Source organism: Polistes dominula, unplaced genomic scaffold, assembly GCF_049000335.1.
Source record: "Polistes dominula isolate Pdom_NZ unplaced genomic scaffold, Pdom_raw_medaka contig_12, whole genome shotgun sequence".
Classification (NCBI taxonomy): domain Eukaryota; kingdom Metazoa; phylum Arthropoda; class Insecta; order Hymenoptera; family Vespidae; genus Polistes; species Polistes dominula.
The window spans coordinates 3,312,479-3,337,260 of NW_028301116.1; the positions used below are offsets into that span (position 1 = coordinate 3,312,479).

General features: G+C 32.3%; 1 protein-coding gene across 2 annotated transcripts in view; it reads right to left on the reverse strand.

The window, feature by feature from the left end:
- LOC107066533 (protein-L-histidine N-pros-methyltransferase) overlaps positions 1–24,782 on the reverse strand; it is a 34,877-nt gene that overhangs the window by 4,614 nt on the left and 5,481 nt on the right. For both annotated transcript variants that reach the window (XR_016178103.1, XM_015321233.2), the window contains exons 2-3: positions 15,864–16,075; positions 610–822 (exon numbers count right to left, since the gene is read on the reverse strand). Coding sequence is in view for 1 of the 2 variants with exons in the window: in XM_015321233.2 (XP_015176719.1) it covers positions 610–822; positions 15,864–16,075 (425 nt within the window). In the remaining variant the exon portion in view is untranslated. The remainder of the gene's footprint in view (positions 1–609; positions 823–15,863; positions 16,076–24,782) is intronic.

Below are 24,782 nucleotides of genomic sequence, written 5' to 3' on the forward strand. Positions count from 1 at the left end.
TTTTTAAATATTAAAGTATAATGAAAAAGACTAAAATTATAAGAAAAAGAATTTTTTCGTCGCGACTCGCAAAAATCATTATTGGTAAGACCGCCAAACGAATGTCTATAAAATTTTTATACGAGTCCATCGCACCCTTATTCTTAGTTTTGCCTCATTCACTTTAAATTCGAGTAACCACCATCGAGAAACGTAAGACGTATGTACGAAGAAGAGACGCGCGAGGGATATAAAACCATCGTAAACTTCTACTTCAATCAATTCGATGTAATAAACTAGCTTTTCTATACTGTCGAGAGGCTATCTTCTTCTCTATTTGCACATCTAACTTGAAATGAACATTCTAATAGTATTACAAGATAATCAACTTTTAGTATTTCAAATAAATTAATATTTAACTAGACCCCGTATAAATTCAGAATACTCAAATTGTAATAAAATTCACACGAATTTTACTAATTAAAAAAAATTAAAAAGAAGTTCGAAGTTCACAAGATTTTTTATAATCAAATGTAACGCACGCATTAATAAAGTTGTTAATTAATTTACTAAACCGGTTATAAATGTAATAGAAAGAAAACAAAAGGTTATTAACATGTCTCTACGTACATAAATTTTCGTTTGGCCAATGCCCATCTCATAGGCGGTGAAATATCAGTAGCATAAACTCTTTCAAATAGATGAGCCACGTGAGCAGTGGTAGCACCATCACCAGCACCCAAATCAACGAGGGATTCCCAAGGACCTTTGTAACCGCTAGCTTCCATTAATTTTTCAAATTGCTCGCTGGAGAATACATGCATGGAACCTCGTCCTAATAATCTGTAAAACATTAATCCAAATTAAAAAAAAAAACTATAACATTTCTTTAATTTCAAAATGTAAAGAAAAGAAAAACGAGCGCATGTGTGTGTTTTATATTTTACTTCGAATAAATTTGGATTATTCGTTTTTGTCAACGTCCTACGAATCTTCTTTTTTTTCTTTTTTTGTTGTTGTCAATACTCCATTTTGAAATTTACGTTCATCACACGAGAAATCGATCAATGTGTCTGTTCAACGAGGAATGCGGAATTTTGATGGTGCCTTTGGTTATTCTCGTCGTTATAAATAAGGCCTATGGTGGTCCCAGAACTCTCTTCCACCGATCTTTCTTTTCGATTTGTTTCTCTTTCAGACCATCCGCTTGCTTCACCCTCTATCCCTCACCCTCTCCTCCTCTTCTTCTTCTTCTTCCCTGCACTCGACTGGGCCAGTGGCATCGATTAACGAGCACCTCCTGGTCCCCATTGAATAATAAATAAAAATAAGAAAAAGAAAAGGACAACGAAGCACAGTAAAAGAGAAAGAGAGATAGAAAGAGAGAAAATAAAAAAGAAAAAGTGTTTCTGGCCAAGGAAAGCACTCGGGGACCCTCTACTTGCCGCATTGTTCGTAGCATCCACCACGAAGCTCTTCTTCTATCTTTTTCCTTTTCTTATTCTCTCTTTCCTTCCATCCTTCCTTCTGTCCCTTTACCATCGTGTCCTTTTGCTCGTAACGTCGAGCCAGTATAACGCCTTGTAACCACCATCGCGACAACGCCATACAGATGGAAAGAGAAACGAGATGTGGACCGAAAGAAGCAGATGCGAGAATTCTTACACGTAAATCGTGATTCCTTGTTATAAAAATGTATTGTATTTATGATTATTTATTAATTTAATATTTATATTTATATCATAGTCGAATATATTATTAATTGAACATATATTTAAATATACATGGATCAAAGTAATTTAAAGAGTTGATTTAAATATTTCAATTGTTAGTATTTATAATAAAAGATCAAAATGGGTAATTGTATCAATTATATGGAATTTTAATTTGCAACTATGTTTCTATTACAAGTATTGATTATTATTTATATCGATATCATAATAATATTCGTTTAGGATTATTGACCAAATAAATAAATAAATTAGATTGAAATATTTATTGAAACTTTGTTTTAATAATAATAAATTATTAGTATATTTATAATATAAATTTTAATTTTATTATATAATTTTATTATTATAATATATTATATATAATATTAAAACATATATAATATAATTATATAATTAAATTATAATATATATATATATATATATATATATATATATATATAATATATTATAATTTTAAATATAAATTATAGAAATCAAATAATTCTTTACGTGTTATTTTAAATAATTGAAAAATATTTCTCTAAATTATCATTGATACGAACTATAATATTATTCAAAATTTAATTTAACTATTATTCTCTTATTTATTTTAAATAATCGAGACAAATATCATTTTTAATTATTAATAAAATATTTTTGTTCTTTTCATTTCCTTTTGAAATTCATTTAACGATTAAACGAATATTTACATACATTTATATGTTTAGCTTTCTAATATTATATTTTTTTTGTCTTTTTTTTTTTTTTTTAGTCAACATCAGATAATTCGAGGAAGCATACGAAAAGAAAAAGAAAGAGAGAAGTTTCTTTTATTTACGCTGAGGAACGTGTTCTCGTCGGACCACTTTAGTCCACCTTGCTCGTTCTCTTTGCCCTGTCCGAGAAAAGACGAAGAAGAAAGTAACGGGCGGCCGACCAAAGAAGCGCCCTTAATTTCGGTCCTGGCGTCGAGCGGTCTAGAGAGAACTAAACCTCCTTTTTTCCCCCTTCTATCTCCCTTCGTCTCCTCCTCCTCCTCCTCCTACCCTGAACTGAACACATCCTTGAATTTATAGCCGACTGTTCAGATCTTTTTCGACTCAAAGAGAATTTGATTAACGCTATGTAAAAGAGGAGATACGCCTTATTTATATAATATACATATATTTATATAAATATTGTTGGTATTTTAAATTAGACGAATTTAAACATAGAAAATTAATTTCATTATTTTTTATATATATAGTATACTTTTGTTCCGTTTTTTAAATAAAAATATCACAACGATCTTATTAAATATTTCTAAACTTGATTGAAATTTTAATCAAAGTGTAGAATATTTCTAAAACGTAGTAGTCACGGAATGACATAACATTTTTATAATATTTAATTAAAAATTATTATTAATGTTTAAAAAAAATGTTAGTAAAATAATATACATATATATAATATTATTGGGTTGGTAAGAAAGTAATATTTTACTCTAAATAATCGAAATTACTTTCTTGCCAACCCAATACATACGTGTTTATTAATATTAATGTAAAATAATGTAATATTTATATTAATTAATTAAATTATATTCAAAAATAAAAACTTTAATTATTAAATATAACTTATTATTAGAATCTAATTAATAATAAATTATTCCATTTCTATAAAACATTTTAGTTAAAAGTATTTACTATTCAAAGGGTTAACACTTAAAAAATCATATTAGTGGTCCATAGGATTGAAATTATGAATTTACTGGTCTGTGAGATCAAAAAGTTTGGCGACCGTTGATCTAAAGTGTGTATGGTGTTATCATATCGTAATTCCACGATCTTTAAAGTTCATAAAAATCATCTTGTTTAGAGATAAAATCAACAGATAGATCGTTTGATAGAGAATAGATCATAGAAGATATGGTTTAGATAAGAATGAATGTTATAGTCATAGTTGAGAATCATTTACATCACTGAGAAGTCCACCTACTATCGTTTGAAAGAGAAAGAAAATACAGAAAGGGGAGGGGGTGGGGGTGGGAGAGAAAAAGAGAAAGAGAGAGAAAGAGAGAGAAAGAGAGAGGAAAAGAAAGTTTCGGTTTCACAGTGTGTCTTCTTGGGTTTTATCGGCCGGGGGGTCTAAGCTGGTCGCTCGTAAAATACCCTCGAGGGGGTAAGCGAGCAAACGCGTAGTGTTAAAGAGGCGCTCGGAGGATCGTTTACCTAATAATAGCAATAATATGTAAATGCGATGCGTATCGAAACCGCCATCTAAAGAATCCACTCTGCTCCAGGTCTATTGTTTGCAAATCCTTCGTTCGTTCGTTCGTTTGGTTTCGAACCGTGTTGGTTGTTGTTTTATATATATTTCTGTCTCTCTCTCTCTCTCTCTTTCTCGTCTTTCGCATTTCTCCCTTTTATTCTCTTCTTCCTTTGGTCCAGCAACCCTCCTCCTCCTCTTCCTCTTCCTCCTCTTTTTTCTTCTCTTTCCCTTTCGAATCTAACGTATTCGTCGAACGACGCGCGGAAACGTAGTTACATACATGCGAGCTACACGTGCGACGATAACTTATTGTGATACAGAACAAAAATTTAAGGATGAATGTTAGAGAGAGAGAGAGAGAGAAAGAGAGAAAGAGAGAAGGAGAGGGTGAAGTATCTCGTTTCTTATTCAAAATTAATGGACACTTTGATATTTTTTCTTTTATCAAACTTAATAGTAGAATTACTAATATTACGAATATAAGTAAAATATTAAATAAGAAAAAGATTTAAATAATGAAAAGGTTTGTTATAAATTAATTTTTACATATTGACGTGTAAATGTTTATACAAATTATATATTAATTTATTATATAATACCTTTACTTTATACTTTATATATTTTACTTATTACTAATATTTATACTTATCTTAATTGTATAAAAATTATATAATTTTATTTAATTAATATATAATTATTATATTATAATTGTATATAATAATATAAATATTAATTAATATGCAATTAATTTATTATATAATACTTTATCTTATACTTTATATACTTTACTTATTATTAATACTTATATACTTACTTGTTTACTAATTTACAATAATATTATTAAATGTTTATACGTCAAACGTATCAATTAATTTGTACTGAAAAGGAATATATGATAAAGATACATAATATAATATATTTTTAATTATGAATCTTTCATTTTTTGATTATCGTTTGACGAAGAAAATAATTCGAAGATAACTTTGTTTATTTCTTACAGACACAATATTATTTGAATTTATGAATGAATTTATTTGTGTATTTATTGCGAATTTTCTTGTTGAAAAATAAACAAAATAAACGAAAGTTTCTTCGATTCTTGGATAAATAAGAGACGGCGTGTCATGTGTTGGAGTCAAAGGTCAAGGTGGTGGTGAACGATAAAGCAAGTCGGATGATTCTACGATAGAAGCCATGGAACTGGTAAACGGAATTCTTCAATGGAAGTAACCAAGGAAGGAAGGAAGGAAAATCCTTAAAAAGAAGAAGTACTATATATATGTTATACTACTATACTGTTATGTTCTATTTCACATACCTAACCCTTTTACTTCTATTACCACCATTACTGATTGCAAAATTACTATAATATTTATTACTATTATTATTACATTATCCAAAGTATTTCCTTTTACTACAAGCACAGAATTATTGTGCCCCCAAACAATAAACAAAAATTTATTATTATTATTATTAACATCATTTTCTAATTAAATAATATGTTATACATATTTTTTATAAGACCATTAAACTTAAATATTTCCTCTTTTTCATAGTTATCTGTCTTATCCTTATTTCCTATAAATCCTCCTTACTAAAACTTCTTAAACTTTACTCATAACTAAAACCTTCCCTTTAAGTTTCCTATATTTACTCCTATCATCCTACAAACATTTATATAACTACGTTCAACCCCGAAGCAACGAAATCAAAAGTCCATCAAAACTTAATAAATAAATAGTGACAAAATATCATTTTAATCTTCGACAAAGTTATATTGCATCTTTTAAATACAGATATTCTTCAATCTGTCAGATAAAATAAAAACTACCCTTCTCACAATTCACACAATCACAAAGAGTTCAGATTACTATTCTTCGTAGTTTATTTCTGCCATCCCCTATTTTTCTTGCTTTATTAACATAATCGACGTTGCTCTCTCATTTTTTCATTTGCAACAAAATGATCAAGAATAATATGCTTATTTTCGTGTTAGAACGAATAGAAGAAAAAAAAGAAGAAAGGAAGAAAGGAAGGAAGGAAGGAAATAAGGGAAGTAGAAAGAAGTAAGTAAGGAAGTAAAGAAGGGAACTAGAAAAAAGTAAAAAAGGAATAGTAGTAATAGTAATAGTAATAGATAGTAGTAGTAGTAGTAGTAGTAGTAGTAGTAAGAAGGAAGCATGAGAGTAAGAGTGAGAGTGAGTGAGATGGAAAGGGAGAAATCGTTCCTCTTCGGTCGTCCTCGATCGTTTTCGCGAAAGTTCGCGAGTCCTCTGTAGAAGTAAGAAGAAGGGAAGGGGAAGCAAAAAGGAGGTGGAGGAGGAGGAGAAGGACGGTGTCTCGTTAGTCCTCTCTTCGATCTTTCTCTCTCCCTCTTCCCCTTTCTATCTCGACGTAGTTATAACCTCCCTCTCCGCCCCTACCTCTTCTTGTCAGAGGGGGTGTGAGAAGGAGGGGGTAGAAGGAGGCTAAAGAGGAGAGGTAAGGAAAGGAAAGGAGAGGAGTCGTGAGGAGTTGTGAGGAGAGGAGAGAAGAGGGGAATAAGAGGAAAGGCACGTCACCCTGTGCTAGGGATGCTGCGCTGGTAGGCGTGGACCATGGACCACCCCGGTAAGCGAGATTTGGAGGGGAGGCCACGCCATCGACAGAGATCGGAGTAGGAGGATGACCCTCCGAGTCGTGCTGGACGTTGGAAAGAAAGAGATAGAAAATTAGAGAAAGGGAGACGAGTTAAAGACGAAGGAGTGGGGGTAGCCTGGACTCGCTCACGGACAATAATTATTATTATACCCGGCAGAGAGTTTTGCAAATGCTCTTCTTCGACGCTCGATGGTGGAGAGGAAGGAAGAGAGGAAAGGAAAGAAGTGGGTTTAAGGGAGAAAGAAGGGGGAGGAGGAGGAATGATCGTAGGGTGATGGTGGGTGGTTGTACTCGCCCGTTATTTCGCTCGGCTTTGCGAGAATAGCCGACACGAGCGAGCACCTTGTGTGTTTGTGTGCATCTGTATGTGTATATGTGTGTGTGCATCATGTGCAAGAAAGAGCTAGGAGATAGATAGATAGATAGATAGAGAGAATGAAAGAGAGGGGGAGGATTCTTAAACGGGATCGTTATGCGAGTCTTTCGGGAACACACGTATACATGCATACCCCCTTTTTCTTCTTCTTTTTCATTTTTTTTTCTTCCTTCTTTTCTCTCTCCTTTTCTGCTTCTTATTCTTCTACTTCTACGTTTTCTTTTCTATCTTCTTTTCACTATTATAGTTTCCATCCCCTTCTCCCTCCCCCCATAGTGTTTCCAACCCTCTCACAGTCCTACTGGCCACGCTTACGCTCACATATCGCTTTCGTATCGTCCCCGAGCAACAACCCCTCTTCTATTCGATTCTTTTTCCCTTTTTTTTTCTTTTCCAATGTTCCCTCCCTCCCTTCTTTCCTCACCACCACTGCCATCACCACCACCACCATGACGACGACTACTACGACGACCTGCTCATTTCTTTTCTTCTCTACGTCTTTAAATTTCTCAACTTGACTCTCGCGAGAAACTATTAGGTATCTATTTATTTCTACTACTTCTACTAATTATTATTACTACTACTACTACTACTACTATTTTTGGTGTTTCTTTTTTTCTTTCTACCATTTCTATCTCAGTTGTTCCTACGAAATCCTCCGCAGTATTCCAACAACGATTCCAACATCGACGACGACGTTGCATAGGATTTTACGATCGTCGATCGATCGATAAAGGAGCGCGAGGTAAATGGAATTAAGTAGGATCGTAAAATCCTTCGTCGTGTCGAGCTCGCTTATTCGTGCAGGGATTCGAAACAGTATATTCTAATCTTTCTAGCAGCTTTTCTGTTTTTTTTTTTTTAAACTGTTTTTTTCTTTTTTTTTTTAACACTCTACCGACCGCTAGGGTTTCAACAGCATATGCACGTCTAACCGACAGTTCAGCCGCAGATTCTACTAACAAATTTTAATAAGATGCTAAATAAGATTCTAATAACAAATTACTGTTCATGTAATGATAGTGACTCTTTATCGCAATGTCAATCGATAACTAAAAGCTGATTAATAAATTTTGGTTCGGTAAGCGTTGGTGACAAAAAAAGCCTATTAATAGGCTAGCGGTCGTTAAAGTGTTAAAACAGATAAAGAAAACTCTTTTTTTTACCAACAACACTTCGGTATTATCGATCTATCGTTCGTATTATTTTTTTGTTTGTTTTGTTAATTATTTACGAATAAGATTCGTTCGTTCTGTTTTGTGTTTACTTTTTATGAGTTTTTTCTGGTTTTTTTTTTGTAGCTTCAAGATAGAAATATACATTTTTCCTTTGTTTTATATTTTTGATAGCAATCATAAAATATATTTATATATATATAGAAATGCAGAGTAGTTATTCTCACACATAGTGCAAATCCCGTATGGGGTTCTACATTTTTGAATTTTAGACCAGTTTAAAACACCATGATTCTCTCAAACGCACAACGTTCAAGAAAACCACCGTCGAGAGTCGTAAAAGAACATAAAAAGTGAAACTATTGGCGTCATAGTAGTACGATGGTGGGTCCTTTCATCGTTTGACAAAATCCAACCATTTTGGAATAAAATGTTGCTTTTTTCTTTTTTCCTTTTTAAAAGAGACATCTTTAAAATGGTGTTGTACGACATTTGTGAATCTTTATTAAAGTGACACCGAACTTCTAGTTGACTTTTTCTTCAATTTTTCTTTCCATATTTCTAATTCGTAAAATTGTATTTTCACAGAATAAAAATTCAAGGATTATCAAATTATATACTTACTGAAATACTATTATTCTTTTTTAATAATACTAAGTAAACATTTTTCTAACAAACAAATTTTTTCAACCATTTTTATTTGAAATTGTAATATCGTCGAATTATTATCACTGAAATATTTGATATTAAAAAAAATAATATTATTACTCATTTATCAAAAAAATTTAATGAATAATCTTTTATTTATGAAAACACTTCTATTATTTTCTATACAAAATTATAGACATAAATTATTTTTTATTTTATTAGAAAAAAAAGAATTTAATTAAAAATAGGATGATATCAATGAAAGAAAGAAAGAAAGAAAGAATGATGGTAGTCGATACGAGCAACCATGGAATCGATGGAGTCAAGAGAGTATTTGTTAAAGTGGACGTGCGTCTATAGACGAGAGGGGAAGAGGGGAGAAGATAGGAGAGTGTCCAGTTTTTATGTGAACGCTAAAGGACTCTTCTTCGATCGTGTTTGCGAGGATCACGTCTATGTGTTTCTACCTTCGATACGTTCAGGGTTGTACTTGGGATGATCGATTTCTAACGTAAAGATATCAATTTAAGTAAAATTGAAAATACGATATATTATGATTCTTAATTCCAACCCTTTTGTAACAACTACCAAGAAGAGACACCTTTTTAAACGAATGTCTAAGTAACAAACACGAAAGGGGGTGGCTTTGACATATGCTGACATTTCACTTTGTTGAGGTAAAAGGGATGGATCTCTCCAATGAAAAATGTAATTTACACTTTGCGTGTTGTTAGCTCAAAAAAAGGGGTGACAACGACAAATACTATCCCCTCCCCCTCTATAATAATTATAATACTTTGTATTATTAACAAAAAATGTACTACAACGTAATTGTTAGATTTTATTTTACTTGACAAGAATAACAAGGATAGTTTTAGTTAAACATGTTATGCAAAAATCTATTAGAAAATATTGATTAAATATTTTAAGGATTTTATAATTTTAGGATTTTTATTTTGAACAAAATTATCGACCCACGCAAACACAATTTTTATAATTACCAAGCAACGATTCTATTTAAACTTACAAATTATAGAAAATTTGAAAATATGTTTGAATGTTTTGAGCTTAACGCAGTAACAATTTAAAAAAAATAGTTTCTTTTGTTTGTCAAGATTCAAAACGTAAATTAGTTATACTATTTTTTTATTTTCTCTCAAATTAATAATAATTCAATATCCAATGATTGAATAATAAAAAGTTTAAACGTAACTTTGCATTATCATCTCTAACACTATTTTTTTCTAGTACTACAATTAATTCACATAATTATATCTAAAAAATAGGGGTACCTTGAGTAAGTAGAAATAATTCAATTGAGATACTAAGTAAACGCCCCCATTTTCCACGTAGAATTAAAATACAATGAAGATGGGATTTGGCCACTCCCAGGGCGGTGGGCGATTACTAAAAGGGTTAATGAGCAATTAGCAGAGCGCAAACTCCTCAATATCTCTATCTCTTTCTTCTGGAAGGAAACGCCACCCACTCGGCTTATAATTAACGATGGGATGGTATTGGGGGTGGGGATGGTGATAGGGGTAGGGAGCGTAGATGCTCCAACCACGAGAGAAGAAAGTTCATTCAGGAAGATAGAAAAAGATAAGAAGAATTTTCTTTATCTTTCTTATGTCTGAGAGGGTTAGGTTAGAATTGGTACGAGAAATAAAGAAAGAAAGAAAGAAAGAAAAGGAGGGGTGAGGCGGTGCCGATACGTTTTCCTTTGAGGGGGTGCGAGAACCTGCGCCTGCGCTTCTCGATTAATTACGGAGAGGGTTGCCAATCGGAAGAAAACACCACCAAAGTCCGACCCACGGCGCGCAAACGCGCTAATGATAATTACTGACCAACGAACTAACGGCTCTCTCTTCTTGGCGGACCAATCGGAGGATGCTGTGAAATAGCAAAAAGAAAGAGATAGAATAAAATGTCGAAGGGTCGTCGTTCTTTCTCGTTACGAGAATAACTATACCTTTTTTCCTATTTTCTCGAAGGGGATTTCGAGTTCTTATATTAATTAATAATTTGTGTTTTCTTTTTATTTTGAGGTTATACTTTTTTTGGCACGTTGAGTGTGAAGTTTTGTCGATGCGCGCGCACAACGACACGAACGAACGATTTAACAGGATGAAGTTAGTCGATGTTTATTTCTTTTTTTAATTTTTATTATAAATGAACCTATTCATATGTTAAATTTTGATTTTAGAATTTATTTTCGTGTAAATTACGATGCCAAAGTATTTGATTGATGTTTTATATTTTTATAATTTCAAATAAATGTCGAATAATAAATTTACTTCGAATTTACGTTTTAATGGTGGGAGAGAGGGGAGTGGGATTATAATCGATTTGGCAAATGAACGAATCAAATATTCACGATTGAGAAGTAAAAATTGTATAAGAGAAAATGATAAAAGACGTTTCATCAATTATATTATTATATTGAATGATTATAATTGAAATTTTCTCTTCCGTCTTATTGATTTTTTTTTTCTTTTTTTCATCTCACGTTCCCATATTTTGTCACCGAGAGAGGAGACACAGATGTTGGTTGTGTACCGTCATAGAGTCTAAATCATCGACTTATTCGACGATAAGTTTGTAACAGCTCGGCTTTTACCCTCCGTCAGGCTCGTCAGAGATAATCGGTGTAATTTTTCCCCGCCAACATTTATTCCTGACGACGACTACGACGATGAGGACGTTGCTTCCGGAAAATGAGCGATTCGTGTAAACGAAAAAAAAAAAAAAAGAAAAGAAACAAAAAAAGAAACAGTCGAGGCCCGATTCCCACGCGATACGGAATTACACGTGGCTTCTGTTAGCTCATTAAAATCATATTTACCTCTTTCCGTATACCTTGAGACACAACGACGACGACAAAGAGACAACGACAACATGATGTCCACCATATCCGGATTGTCATCACGACGATTAGATAAAAGCATTCAATGAAACTGCACCTATTCTATCTTAATAACCAAAAGAAACAACACTTTTCTTTAAGATGTGGTTTTACACCATAGGTCAGGTAGGGATATACATACAGGTTCGGCAACGATTCGTCATAATCATGAGAGAAAATCGAAGATAGAAATGATGATCTATCTAACGTTTTGCTATCATTGATTTTGTGCAAGAAAGAGAGGCCATTTATCAACTTGAAAAAGATCAAATAATTCTTTGGTCCATGAAGTTAAAAGAAAAAGAATAAGAAGAAGAAGAAGAAGAAGAAGAGAAAAGAATAGAAAGATGAGAAAGAGGTGGAGGAGGAGGAGGTGGAGGATGAGAAAAGCAAAAGAGAAGGTAGAAGAGAAAAAGCATAAAGCTGGATTCCACAGGAATAGGGCAAATAAGGGGCTCGAATCAAGGCCCTCGAATCACAAGGATGGAGGATCGCATTCGTATGCAGTATGCATTCGGCGGAGATATTAAGGACAAAGCTAAGATTCCTGTCACCCTTCGCTTCCTTCGGACTTTAAAAAGGGAGCTTCAGCGGTGAAGAGACAGGGAGGTAACAGGTGGCGTGCGGGACTAAACGGACTCCTCTCTTCATCCCGAGTGCCTTCAAGCCACTTTGGCATCCTCCACCTTCCTCCCCCTTCCTCCCTTTTCCTCATCCACCCTGCGCAACGCCGGAGATCAACACAAAAACTGGCTATCGAGCCATCCCGTTCTGCTCTCGCAAACCTTTACAGAATTTCTCTTTCTCTTTCTTTTCGTATATTTCATTTTATTTTCGTTGATTTGACTTAGAGAAGGTTACACCGTGTCACTTTTACATCTCTTTTCTAAATTCTCGAATGTTTAGTGAATAATTGATATTTTATCATTCAGTTGGTTTAATATATTTTATACTTGTAATATGGGATAAGGGGTTGCATCAGGGTTGCATATTTATTATGATCGAAAATGTATGAATAAACATAGCAAACATTTTTTTAACTTATATTGAATCTAGGAAAATAAAATAGGAGTAGGATAAGATTTGGTAGAATCGATTCTCTTTTCAGAAAGAGAGTGGATTAAATTACAAAAGCAAAGGACGCGGACTCGAGACGATTATTGCAGTGGTAGTGTAGACAGACAGACACTAGTAATTACCGTGGTTTCTCTGAAAGCAAACGATACCTTTAACAACCGAATTTGCATCGAGATACCGATCAGACGAAGAGTGTAAAATAAGGATTCCTCGAAGTAAGAGAGACTACCCAACCCAACCCAACGGGAGGGAGGAGATTTTAGATTTCCGTTGGGCAATTAGCGGTAATAACGACGTTGGTCTACGGGTTTTCGAGTGGGATTGTATGTATTTCTCTTTCGATCGATGTTAATTGACATTGGTAGAGTTCAGTATAAATGCAGAAATCACTGAATTCAACCAAGAAACATCAAGAAAACAGAAATGAAAAAGAGAAAGAGAGAGAAAAACGAGCAATCACCTGTCTTTTTTTTTTTTTTAACCCTAACCGTCTTAAATTACCAAACGATTTTTATTTTCAAGGTTCTACGTGGATTTGAAAACAGAATGGTGCATACGGGGTGTTGTCTTTTAACACAAATTTTGACAAAACTATTATAAACGTTGTTGTTTGAAATATCTGAAAATAAAATGATTACATTGAATCGAGGTTTAAATTTAAATGCATGTGTGTACTTGATAAATTTTCAAACTTTGTTTTTACTTAAAATAAAGTAAAATTTTGTAAGAAGAAATTGTATTTTATACATTTTTACATACAATTAGTATTTCGTTCTATGCTTGGTTGCTTGCACCACCAATTGCAGGACACCCAGTACATTTGATCGATCGATCTTCTTTTTCTCTTTTCATCCTTAACGTTAATTCGTCCTTCTCGTTCCACTTTGATATATATATATATATATATACACACACACATATATCTATCTTTTTCTAAAGAGAGAAAGAAGCAGCACTTTGATGGAGGACATCTCGCCGCTAATTATGATTAATTTGCGAGAGCCCGCGGTCTTGCGAAGCTAGCCAGCAAACCAACCAACCAACTAACCAACCAACCAACCAACCAACCAGCCAGCCAGGAGTCACGTGAGAAAGAAAGAAAGAAAATGAAGGTGAAGAAGAGAAGCTGGAGAGGATCAACCACGAGAGAACGTAATTAATACTCTCAGCAGGAGCGCGTTGTAACGTCATGCGTACGTCATCCAGGTGACTCTTATGTCGTTGTTCGTTTTCACCGTGAATTATCCTTTCTTATTTCTGATTCTGACTTTTCCCTATCTCGAGTACTGTATATATCCTATCTCTCTCTTACTATCTATACTCCATTTTCTGTTTAAATACACGAACAAGTAAATCGCGTAGATTTTAGTCGAATAAAAAATTTGATCAAAGGATTTTAATAAATTTTGCTACATAGATCTTTTCAATTTGTACAATTTAATGAATTAAATATTTTCTCGATCATATTAATTTAATTTATTTTTTTTATTATCTTTAGATACCATGAAGACAAATTTAGATAAAAAGGTAAAAGACGAAGATGCATATTTAAAAATTACTTCAATAAATTTTCATAGTTTCAATCCTAACCGAATTAACGAAACAAATTATCAATCTTATTTATTTTTCAAATTGTTTTTTTTTTATATATACAAGAACAAATAGATAAATTTGAAATTAAATAAGAACATTATTAAGTGAAATAAGTAAGATAAAGAATTTGTAAAGGATTTAGACGTAGAACTGTTCGATCCGAACGATTAACGAAAGAACGAACGATCCCAGTACCCGCCTAGTAGCCAGAACCACCATAGCCACGGTGGATTTTAATAAACGGACGAGGCTGCTGCTGCTGCTGTTGCTGATGCTGCTGCTGCGGAGGTGTTTCGCATGGTAGCTGGCAGGACGACGCGCCTCGAGAAGAGGTTAATCACCCGCGTTGGATTTTAATAAACGGTTCGAGGGCAAACAAAGCTGGTCATCAATAACCGTGGCTCTTTCTTTCTCTTTCTCTTTTTCCCTCCTTCCCCCATTTGTTTTCCATCTCTCTTTCCCTTTAACTTCTCGCTGCGGACCACCTCGCCAGGTGAGATGGAAAGAGAGAAGAGAAATGAGAAAGAAAAAGAATGAGAGAGAGAGAAGGTTCCACTCTACGGACGGTGAAGTGAACGGGGAAGACGAAGGGAAAGGAAGGGAAGGGGGAAAGGGAAAGGGAACGGGCATGGCAGGGCCTTTGCCACCAGCTTGTCGAGACTATACGGACAGTGAGATAGGCGGAGATCGTATCTCCGTGGTTATTAATTAACTGGCGAGAAGGGAAGGCCCCCTTTCATCACCTCGCAAACGATCCTCTCTACCTTTGGTAGGTCTTGCTCTTGCTCTAGCCTTAGGGATATACCAAAACTACTTTCAACCAATATCTTTCCCTTCAAATGTTTCTTTTTATCAACAAATTTTTATCATAGGTGTTATCCAATTATTTTTATGAAAATTCGTTCAACCTCCTAGTTCATTTTTAGCACGTTCCGTGTCAAGCCCTTTTTACCTGACTTGTCACTCAGGCTATTTAATTTTGCTTTAACAAAATCAACCATTATACATGTAATTATTAATTATTGTAAATATAACAATTAAACAAACTTACGTGCTTTTTTCTATACTGCATTTTGTATAATGCATCATCAATATTCTAATAGGAATATTTTTATACAGAATTAAATTTGTTATAAATATATATTTTCAGCGCATTAAATAAATATGTCTAATGGTAAGTGTACCACCGGTGGTACACGTGGCCTAAAGAACAAGTTTAACGTGTATCACCGGTGGTACAGGTGGCACGGAACGTGTTAAAAAAATATCTTTATTTAATTTTAGAATAGTATCGAAAAGATCAGTTGATGAATTACGTTCTTTTCCTTTTTTTTGTTATAATTTGGGTAAAAATAATTTTGTTCATCGACAAAAGAATAAGAAGAAGAAGCGGGAAGAGTTAATTTTAAGATTGTTCAATCATTTTGTTCTTCTTTTTATACCCTGTATTATGTTTTTTTTCTGTTTGAAGGGTTAATAATTATACTTTTTAGGTTCAAAGGACTTACCCATTGATGGAGGTGCGACTGATGAACCAAGAGAGGGCCGATCTCGCCAACGAATGCCAAGCTTGCAGTGGTAAAGATTCAGACCTCTCGGTGGATCTCATCAAGAAAATCTCGGTGGCTTCATCCGGCTGGTCCCGGCAGGGACCCGCACCCAGTGGAACCCATAGCTTTAGCAAATCGTCTCGGATCTTACTGCTGTCTACCTTGTACCACTACGAAGAAACATCAACGTTATTCGATTCTTTTCTCTCTCTCTTTCTTTTTTCTTTCATTTTCTTTTCTTTATGTTTATTTGCAAGGATTATTCAACAAAAGAAAAGATACAATTATATTTAATTATATTATTCTAATTTTTGTATTTGTTAATGAATTAAATGTTCAAATGTTCGAGGCAGACATGTTTAATTGTGGCTATCAAAGGATATATACAAACACACAAATAAATAAATAAAAATTTTTAAATAAATGTGCAAATAGAATTTTGTATTGCAATTGCATATAACAAAAACTAACAACACAAAAGATAAATTAAAAAAAATATTTGATAATCATTTTAGTTGTATGCACGTGTGTCAGACATTTCAGATATGTCTCAGCTTTCTAAAATTTCAGGAATAATAACTCATCGTTATCGATTTTGATAATGTCGGTATTTTCTTAGACGAGTCACATTTTCGTAGTGAAAGACATCGCAAAGGCAATTACGTGTATCTTTCTCTTTCTTTCTTTTGAGCAACAGCAGCAACAGCAACAGCAGCAGCAGCAAGTCTACTGGAAGGAGCATCAAGCTGTTGAAGAAAGAGAGAGACAGATATATCCGATTTCACCGTCAGCTTCCGAGAATGAGAACCAATTACTTGGCCGGAGGCATTAAGGAATCGATCTAATTTGCGCGGGGTAAGCTTCTCTTCACTCTTAATGGCGCGAGCCGCACGATGAAATTATACGAAAATGTAATCAAGGGGCTTTTTGTCTCGTTTCGCTTCGAGGGCAGGGGCGTAATTAGGAATGCTTTTGCGCCTCGCGACGGGGGACACTTGTTGCTCTTTCTTTCTCTTTTTCTTCCTCTTCTTCTTTTCTTTTTTTTTTCTTTTTTTATCTTTCATGTCTTTCGTCTTGCCGCGCGTGTCCTTCTTCGTGGTCATTCACGGGGACAAGGAACGTCTGAAGGTGGAAGGTAAAAGGATGAATGAAAAAAAATTAGAAGAAGAAGAACAGAAAGAGGAAGAAGAGGAGAAGGAGGAGGTGGAGGAAGAAGAAGAAGAAGAAGAAGAAGAAGAAGAAGAAGGAGCAGGCCACAGAAGGAGAGTAATTAACACCATGGCCGGCCAGGTGCACCGGTCTAAGAAGTCGTTTATGGGGTCGCTCGGCAGCGCTAAGCCAGCCACGCCAAGCCACTGACCATCAATTAGATTCTCTAATTAAAACAGTCCGCCTCTGCAGACCACGGAGAATTAACTGTGACGAATGCGATACTCCGATTGGTCGACAATCCACTAAGAGAAAACGTCCTGTCGATTGCTTTCTCTTATTCTCCTTCTCTCTCTCCCATTTTTTTATTTCATTTTTTTTGTTTTCATTTAATTGTAAGATCAAATCAATAATAGATAATAATGGTAATCCTTGTCTTTATTATTACGATTAAAATATTGATTAAAACATTTTTACGCGTGATTATAATAATAATAATAATAATAATAATAATAATTATTATTATTATTATTATTATTATTAGGTCGTCCCGAAAATTTCTTTCTAATAATATTATATATTATATTATAATATATATAATATATAATATAACTATACTAAATAAATTATAACTAACTAACTTACTTAGTTTTATAACTAACTAAATTATATAATTTATATATAAGTATATATAATATAATACATAGTTATATATTACAATATAATGTATGTTATATATTATATTATATTATATTCCTCACAAAATTACTAAAAATCAGAAAGAACTTTTGGAACGACCTAATATAATATATCGTCTAATTAATGTTGACGATTGTATTTTTATTTATTTTTTGCTTATTCTATTACTTTTCTGTAATCGTAATTAATTAATTGTCTACGTAGAAGGAAGAAGAAGAAGAAGAAGAAAAAGAAAAATTGATAAAAAAATGTCGGAGTAAGATTTGTTACTATGATTGAAATTGACAATGAAAAATATTTCGTTAGATAGAAGAGAACTTAGGAATCTTGATTTCTTTCGCCTTCTACCAATCGATGGTTAGTAATAGTTCGATGATAAAAAGATTCTCCCAACGGGGAAGGAAGCAAAAGGGATTTTAATTACGAAAGGCAGCGTGTCGCTAATTCCAGCCTGTCTTTCCAGGCTGCCTGCCTGTCTCTTCTCTCCACCATTCGTTCGTCGCACCTTGATTCGATGTTTTCGCCATTTTTTTGTTTGTTCTTTTTGTTTTGTTTATTCTATCTCTCTCTTTCTTTCTTTCACGGAGAATTACAAATGGCTACCGACGTGGTCGCGCGCTGCCGGACAGCATTCCTCTTTCTGTCATTAGTGGCAACTTTCCGTGGCGCTGAGTAACGAAAGAAAGAAAGGAAGAGAAAAAGAGAGAGGGTGAAATCGTCTCGTAGAAAGAGAAAGAGAGAAAGACAATCTCGACGTCTTTACGCACCTTCCTTCTTATAGTGTTCATATAGAAACGTGTGTGTGTGTGTGTATATATATATATATATATATATATATAGTCTTTTCTCGTCTGATCCTCTCGCACTCTCGTAGAACGAGTAGCCAACTCGGAAATCACAGCCATCTAAATCAACGTCTCTCACCGGACTCCGACGACTTTGCTTCAAATGACTACCGATCTTTGCGTAGCTTCTCACTTTACTTCACTGTCTTTCACAAAGATTACAACAACAACGACGACGACGACAAGTTTAAATTTCGCACCGATGAGATCAATTTCTTCTCATTGCTTTTAGAGCAATCAAAAGAAAGAATTTTTATTTATTAGACTTTATTGGAAACAAGCAAAAAGAACACAAAAAAGACAGTAACGAGAAAATAAAACAAATGATACGATCAATTTAATATAATTTTAAAATTGATTGTGTGTGTGTGTGTGTGTGTGTGTGTGTGAATATTTGTATTATACGCACGCGTGTATCGTAGTTTTAATTATTTACGCGTACGGGTATCGTAATTTTAATTATTTTAAATTTATATACAAATAAAATAATATTTTTAGATAGATAGGCAAATTCAGAATAACCATGTCGTGGTTTAAAATTATTATATATAAAATTTATATATATATATTTTAATATATAAAAAATATAATTTTATATATAAATATAAACGGTGTTTCTTTAATTTTTATTACACACTTGTCTCTCTATATAATAAATATTATAATTATATGATAAAATATTATAATATAATATATTTTAAAAATAATATTTATAATTATTTACAAAATAATTATATTATAATAAAATTATTTTCAAAATTAATTTGTACGAAACACTATGAAAAACGATACACCACAGGTAACGATATATATATAAGGTATCTATCTTTTCTTTTTTTTTTTGTGTTTTTATTTTATAAAACATATATTTATTATATAAGAAAGATCCACGAGAGAATTTAAACGCGTTGGATATATAAAATAATTATTCTACCAATAGTATTGTAAAAAAAAAAAGTCAAAACGCGGATAGAGAGAATCATCGAGCCATCTAAGGAGCGCGAAGAAACCAGTCGTAAGGAACGAAAGAGGAGAATTGTTGGATAAAAGGGGGAGGATAAAGATGAGGAAGAGACACGAACAGCAGAAGAAGGTGGAAGAAGAGACGGTAGAGGAGGGAAGCAGAGAAGGAGGAGGACGAACGATCGACTTTTATCCCCGAGATCGGACGAGTTCTTGCCGTGTTGCAAATAGTTACGTTTCGGTGGATCAAGAGCACGTTTCATGAATAACGAGTTCGTTAGGATTTCTAACATTTCAAACGCATCTCATCTTGGATGCGAACGAAAGAAACGAGGGGTTCCGGTCCCTCTATGTCGTTCGTGTGGAGAACGCGAAGAGAACTCGCTCGAATATTAAATCATCCTATAAAGAGAAAGAGAAAGAGAGAGAAAGAAAGAACTATAGTTATATATATATATATATACATATATCAGAAGCTTTGTTCCTTCTTTTTAATATATATTTATATATGTATGCATGTACATACATACATAATCGATCGTAGAGTATACATATGTTCGATGTCTTCCATACGACACGAAATAAATCATGATTTTTTTTTCTTCTTCTTCTTCTTCTTCCTCTTTTTCGACGTATATTTACGTATATATATATATATTATTTTAAATTTATTATATATGTTTAAAATTTATAATATTATATTTAATTTATAATATTTATAATATTATACTTATTATTATATATTTTAATTTATAATTTAAATATTATTATAATTTTTTTAATATTAATTAAATTAGATATTTATAGATTTAAGTTAGAATTAAATAATAATTTAAGATAGAAATTAAATATAATAATTATTATTATAATTAAATATTATATTAATTTAATTATAAATATATTAGTAATTATGAGATGTACGCGAATGGAATGGTAAGTTTTAAAACCTATAGAAATAATTTAATTAAAAAATAATAAAATAAACGTCTTCTTATCATTATTGTTGAAATTCATGAACTTGCAATTTATTATTATTTTTTTATTATCGAGAGTTCAATTTTTGTCAATGTTAAATTCTATATTTAAAATTCACCTTACAATCTATTCACTTTCTATACTTCGAAATAAAAATTGTTACATACGTGTAACACGTGTTACATACGTGTGTCATTGGGGATGTAATTATTTTTTTTCAAAAGATTTTACGCGAGATTAATTATCCAAACAAAGTTTTGGTTAACATAAACGGGGTGAGGAAAAAAGAAAAATATTATTACGAACGTACAATTACGTATTTTGGTTATTTTACTTTCGGAATGTTTTAAGGAAAAGGCACGTGTAAACTGAAGCATAAAATGGCTAACATAAGTCGTTCTTTTTTTTTCTTTCTTTTTTTTTAAAGAACGACGTCTTTGGAGTTTATGCTTTCCGCGAGGAATACTGGGGATGTTTGGACGGTCGTACGTCGAGCTCTTTGGATTCCAAAGCCGTGTAGGATCGCGAGTCAAACGCATTCTCTTCTTCCTTAGGCCATTATGCTATTGCTGCGGGTGGTGCCGAGCGTGAAACGACGATAGTTTTGTCGGAGGGGGTTGGAAAATGAGATTCGACGTTCTCGTAAAACAAAAACAAAAAAAAATAAAATAAAAAGGCTTCATCGAATCCAAATCAAATACAAGTTTCAATTCGTTTTCATCATCATCATCATCATCATCATCATCATCATCATCATCATCATCATCATCATCATCGTCATCATCATAGACAATATTTCTATTAAAAATTTACTTCTATTTAAAAATTATATTCGAAATTATTAATTTACTTTAATTAATGATTTTGTTTTCTTTTTTTATTTTGTTGGTCATACACATATACTAATTATTCATAATTTTACTCTAAAAAAATAATAGGAAGTCATACATTAATTTCTTAGATAAATTTCATCTAATAAAATATTTCCTATTTTGAATTAAATTATTTAAATTAAAAAAAAAAAAATTATAATAATGTGTATGGTACGTAAAATAATTTAAAGAATTAAATATAACAGAAAATTACTTATCAAATATCCCAACCACCCCCTTTAGACTTTCACAATGCTAAAACTCAAACAAAGTTAAGATCCTACAAAAGATCTGGATTATCCAGCATTAACGTTGTAATAAGAAAGAAAGAAAAGTAAAAAAAAAAAAAAAAAAAGAAAATATAATTCAAAGAGAAAATAAAGGAAGAAAATAGAGAAAGAGAATGAAAAAATAAAAAAATAAAAAGATAAATATTCAGGTTGGAGGTCGAGTTCCCTTTTAAAAAATCAATCCGACCATAGACGCGACGCGAGGAAAGAAGAAAGAATATAATGGTGAGGAAACTTGGGATTGAGTAAAGGGGGTGGTAGATGGGTGGTAGAGGTTGGGTTGGTCGTCACCCTCGAAGCGTTTTCCCCTTTGTCTCGAAATCTCGTATAAAACGTCGTTCTGCTTATCTCGAGGGGCTTTTTTCTCGCGTCAAACCAACGTTGGATGCATTCTTTCTATCGCCGAGAGAGAAACACAACGAGGTGGACGAAAAGAAAGAATAAGAATAAAAATAAGAATAAAAATAAGAAAAAGAAGATTCGTAAGGGTGGTGGTGGAAGAAGTTGAAGGAAAGTAAAGGAAGAGAAATAGGAAAAGAATAATAAAAAAAAGAGAGAGGTTCTCTTTTTAGAGAGGGATCATGCGAACGAAGAAGAAAAAGAAGAAGAAGAGGAAGAAGAAGTCTTGAGGCGGTAAAATGGGCTGATTGGAAAAAGCGTTGAGGGTGTAACTAACCGTGAGTAGAGAGAAAGAGAGAGTGAACGAAGAAGTTTAGAGATCTGCGAAAGATCTACGAAATCTACGAGATCGACGATATCCAACTAACGAGCTACCTTGCGCCTAGAATATCACTTCGTTTGTGTCTAAAGAAAAATAAATGAAAGAAAGAACGAAAGAAGAGGACAAGGAGATAGAGATAGAGATAGAGATAGAAAGAGGAGAGGGAGGAGAGGGTTAACCAAAAGGGAAAAATAGATAGATTGATAGAGAAAAATAAATGGAAAGAGAGAGATAGAAAAGAAGGGGGTGTGGGTGGTGGGGTGGTAGAGATAAGGAAAGAAAGATTTAATTTTTGTTTTGTTTTGTTTCCTCGTTCATTGGTCGCGGTTGCTCATTATAGAGAAATTCTTTCTAGGTTTCATTCACCATCGTTTTTCTCTTACTATTAGAATCTTTTATTTTTGCTATCTTTTTACACAACTTCTTCTTCTTCTTCTTCTTCATTTTCTTCTTGTTCTTTTTTTTAGAGCGAGCCGCAAGACCGATCGTGCGTGAAAACACGTGCGAGAAACGCTTCTTTTTTTTTTTAATTGTTTTTTATTACTATTTCTTTATCTTTATTGTAAATACTTATCAACTATGTATTTTGATATATAGGTACTTTAGTTAAATATTGAAACTATCGGATTAGATAATAAGAAAAAGAAAAAAAAGATATATTTTGGATATCTTTATTTCTTTTATTAATAATTAAATTGATTAAATAAATATTTTATATTATAGTATAATATATTTAATATTATTAATATAAATAAAAATAAAAAAATAATAACATATAATATAAAAATTTGTTGTATTTCTAATTCACTATCTATTATGTTTTTTTTTTTATCACTTATTTTATTCTTTGGAAAGATAGGATAAAGAATGAATATTTATTATATATATATATATATATAAATTTAATATATAATATTGTAAATAATTATTAGGATGATGTTGTTCAGTTAACACGATTCATTGATTCAATATTAAAATATTTATAACATAATATGATTTTAATATTAAACTTATGACAATATATGCGATCGGATGATTAGAATAGACGAGTTTCTTTCAAGGAATATTATAAAAATGAGAATAAGAATAAGAAGAAAAAGAAGAGGAAGGAAGGAAAAGGGTCTCTAGTCAAGAGAGCACAAAAGTATGATAGAAAAATAAAAATTGAAAACGTGCTGTGCCTCTTCTGACACAAGCTTTGTAATTTGCAAGTTATTTCGCACGGTTCTATACATATCGGATAACATAGCCCCGAGGTTGAACGAGGATCGTTATCGACTCTCTTTTTTCTCTCTCTCTCTTTCTTTCTTTCTCTAGCAAAATATTCCTCGAGGGTATGGTGTAAGTCTAGTGTTTGAGAAAGACAGAGAAGAAAAGAGGAATTTAGAGACAGGTAGATAAGAAGATACATGTAGATATGAACGGACGAATAGATAGCTGGTAGATACGCTTAATCTCATTTTATCTCGAGTCTTGAAACCTTTGACCCTTCCGTGTCTTGCTCGCAGAATTTAATTTATTTTCAATAACGCGCATCCAAAAATTTTACATTAAAAATATGAATCTTCCTAATTCTAAAGATCTTTTTTTAAAATTTTTTTTTTTTTTGTAATTATAATTAATTTTAGTTAGATAGAATCGTCTTAACAACTTTCTCCAATTTGAAAGATACTCGAAAAAATATATATATTATATTTAAACAATAGTATAATATATAAAATTATATATAGTATGTATATTTTACTTACTAAATATTATTATATTTAAGATTTTATGTTTTTCTTTCAATTAAAATAATACGATTAAAATATCATATAAAAATAATGGAATTTTTATTAAAAACAAATTAGGATCTATTTAAAAATATGAAACAAAAATAATTGAGTCACATTCTATAAACAAAAATTAAAATAATAATATTAAAATATCAATTGAAAATTACAATAATTTAAAATGAATAGAAAAATATCTAAACACATCAAATAACAAAAAAAAAAAAAAAAAAAAAGAAAAAGAAATCACATAAAAGATACATACTTAAATCTCTTCTTTTCAACAACCGGTATCATTCTGTAAGAATAAAGACATAAATACGAAACATATGCCAGTTCGTGTCTGGAAGAATCAGTTTTTCGGTTAGACGTGTAACCGGTCTTCTCGATGCGTATCTATTAAGTATTTAAGTATATAAATACATTATATACATATGTAAACATACCAATATAAACCTCAGAAAGATTCAATCAAATTATACGAATAGATTAAAGAAAAGATGATCCTTTTCGGATATACCCAATGGACAAAAGTTTACAGTCATTTTGCTAATTTTTTTCAAAATTAAAAACACTGACAAATTTCAAAAT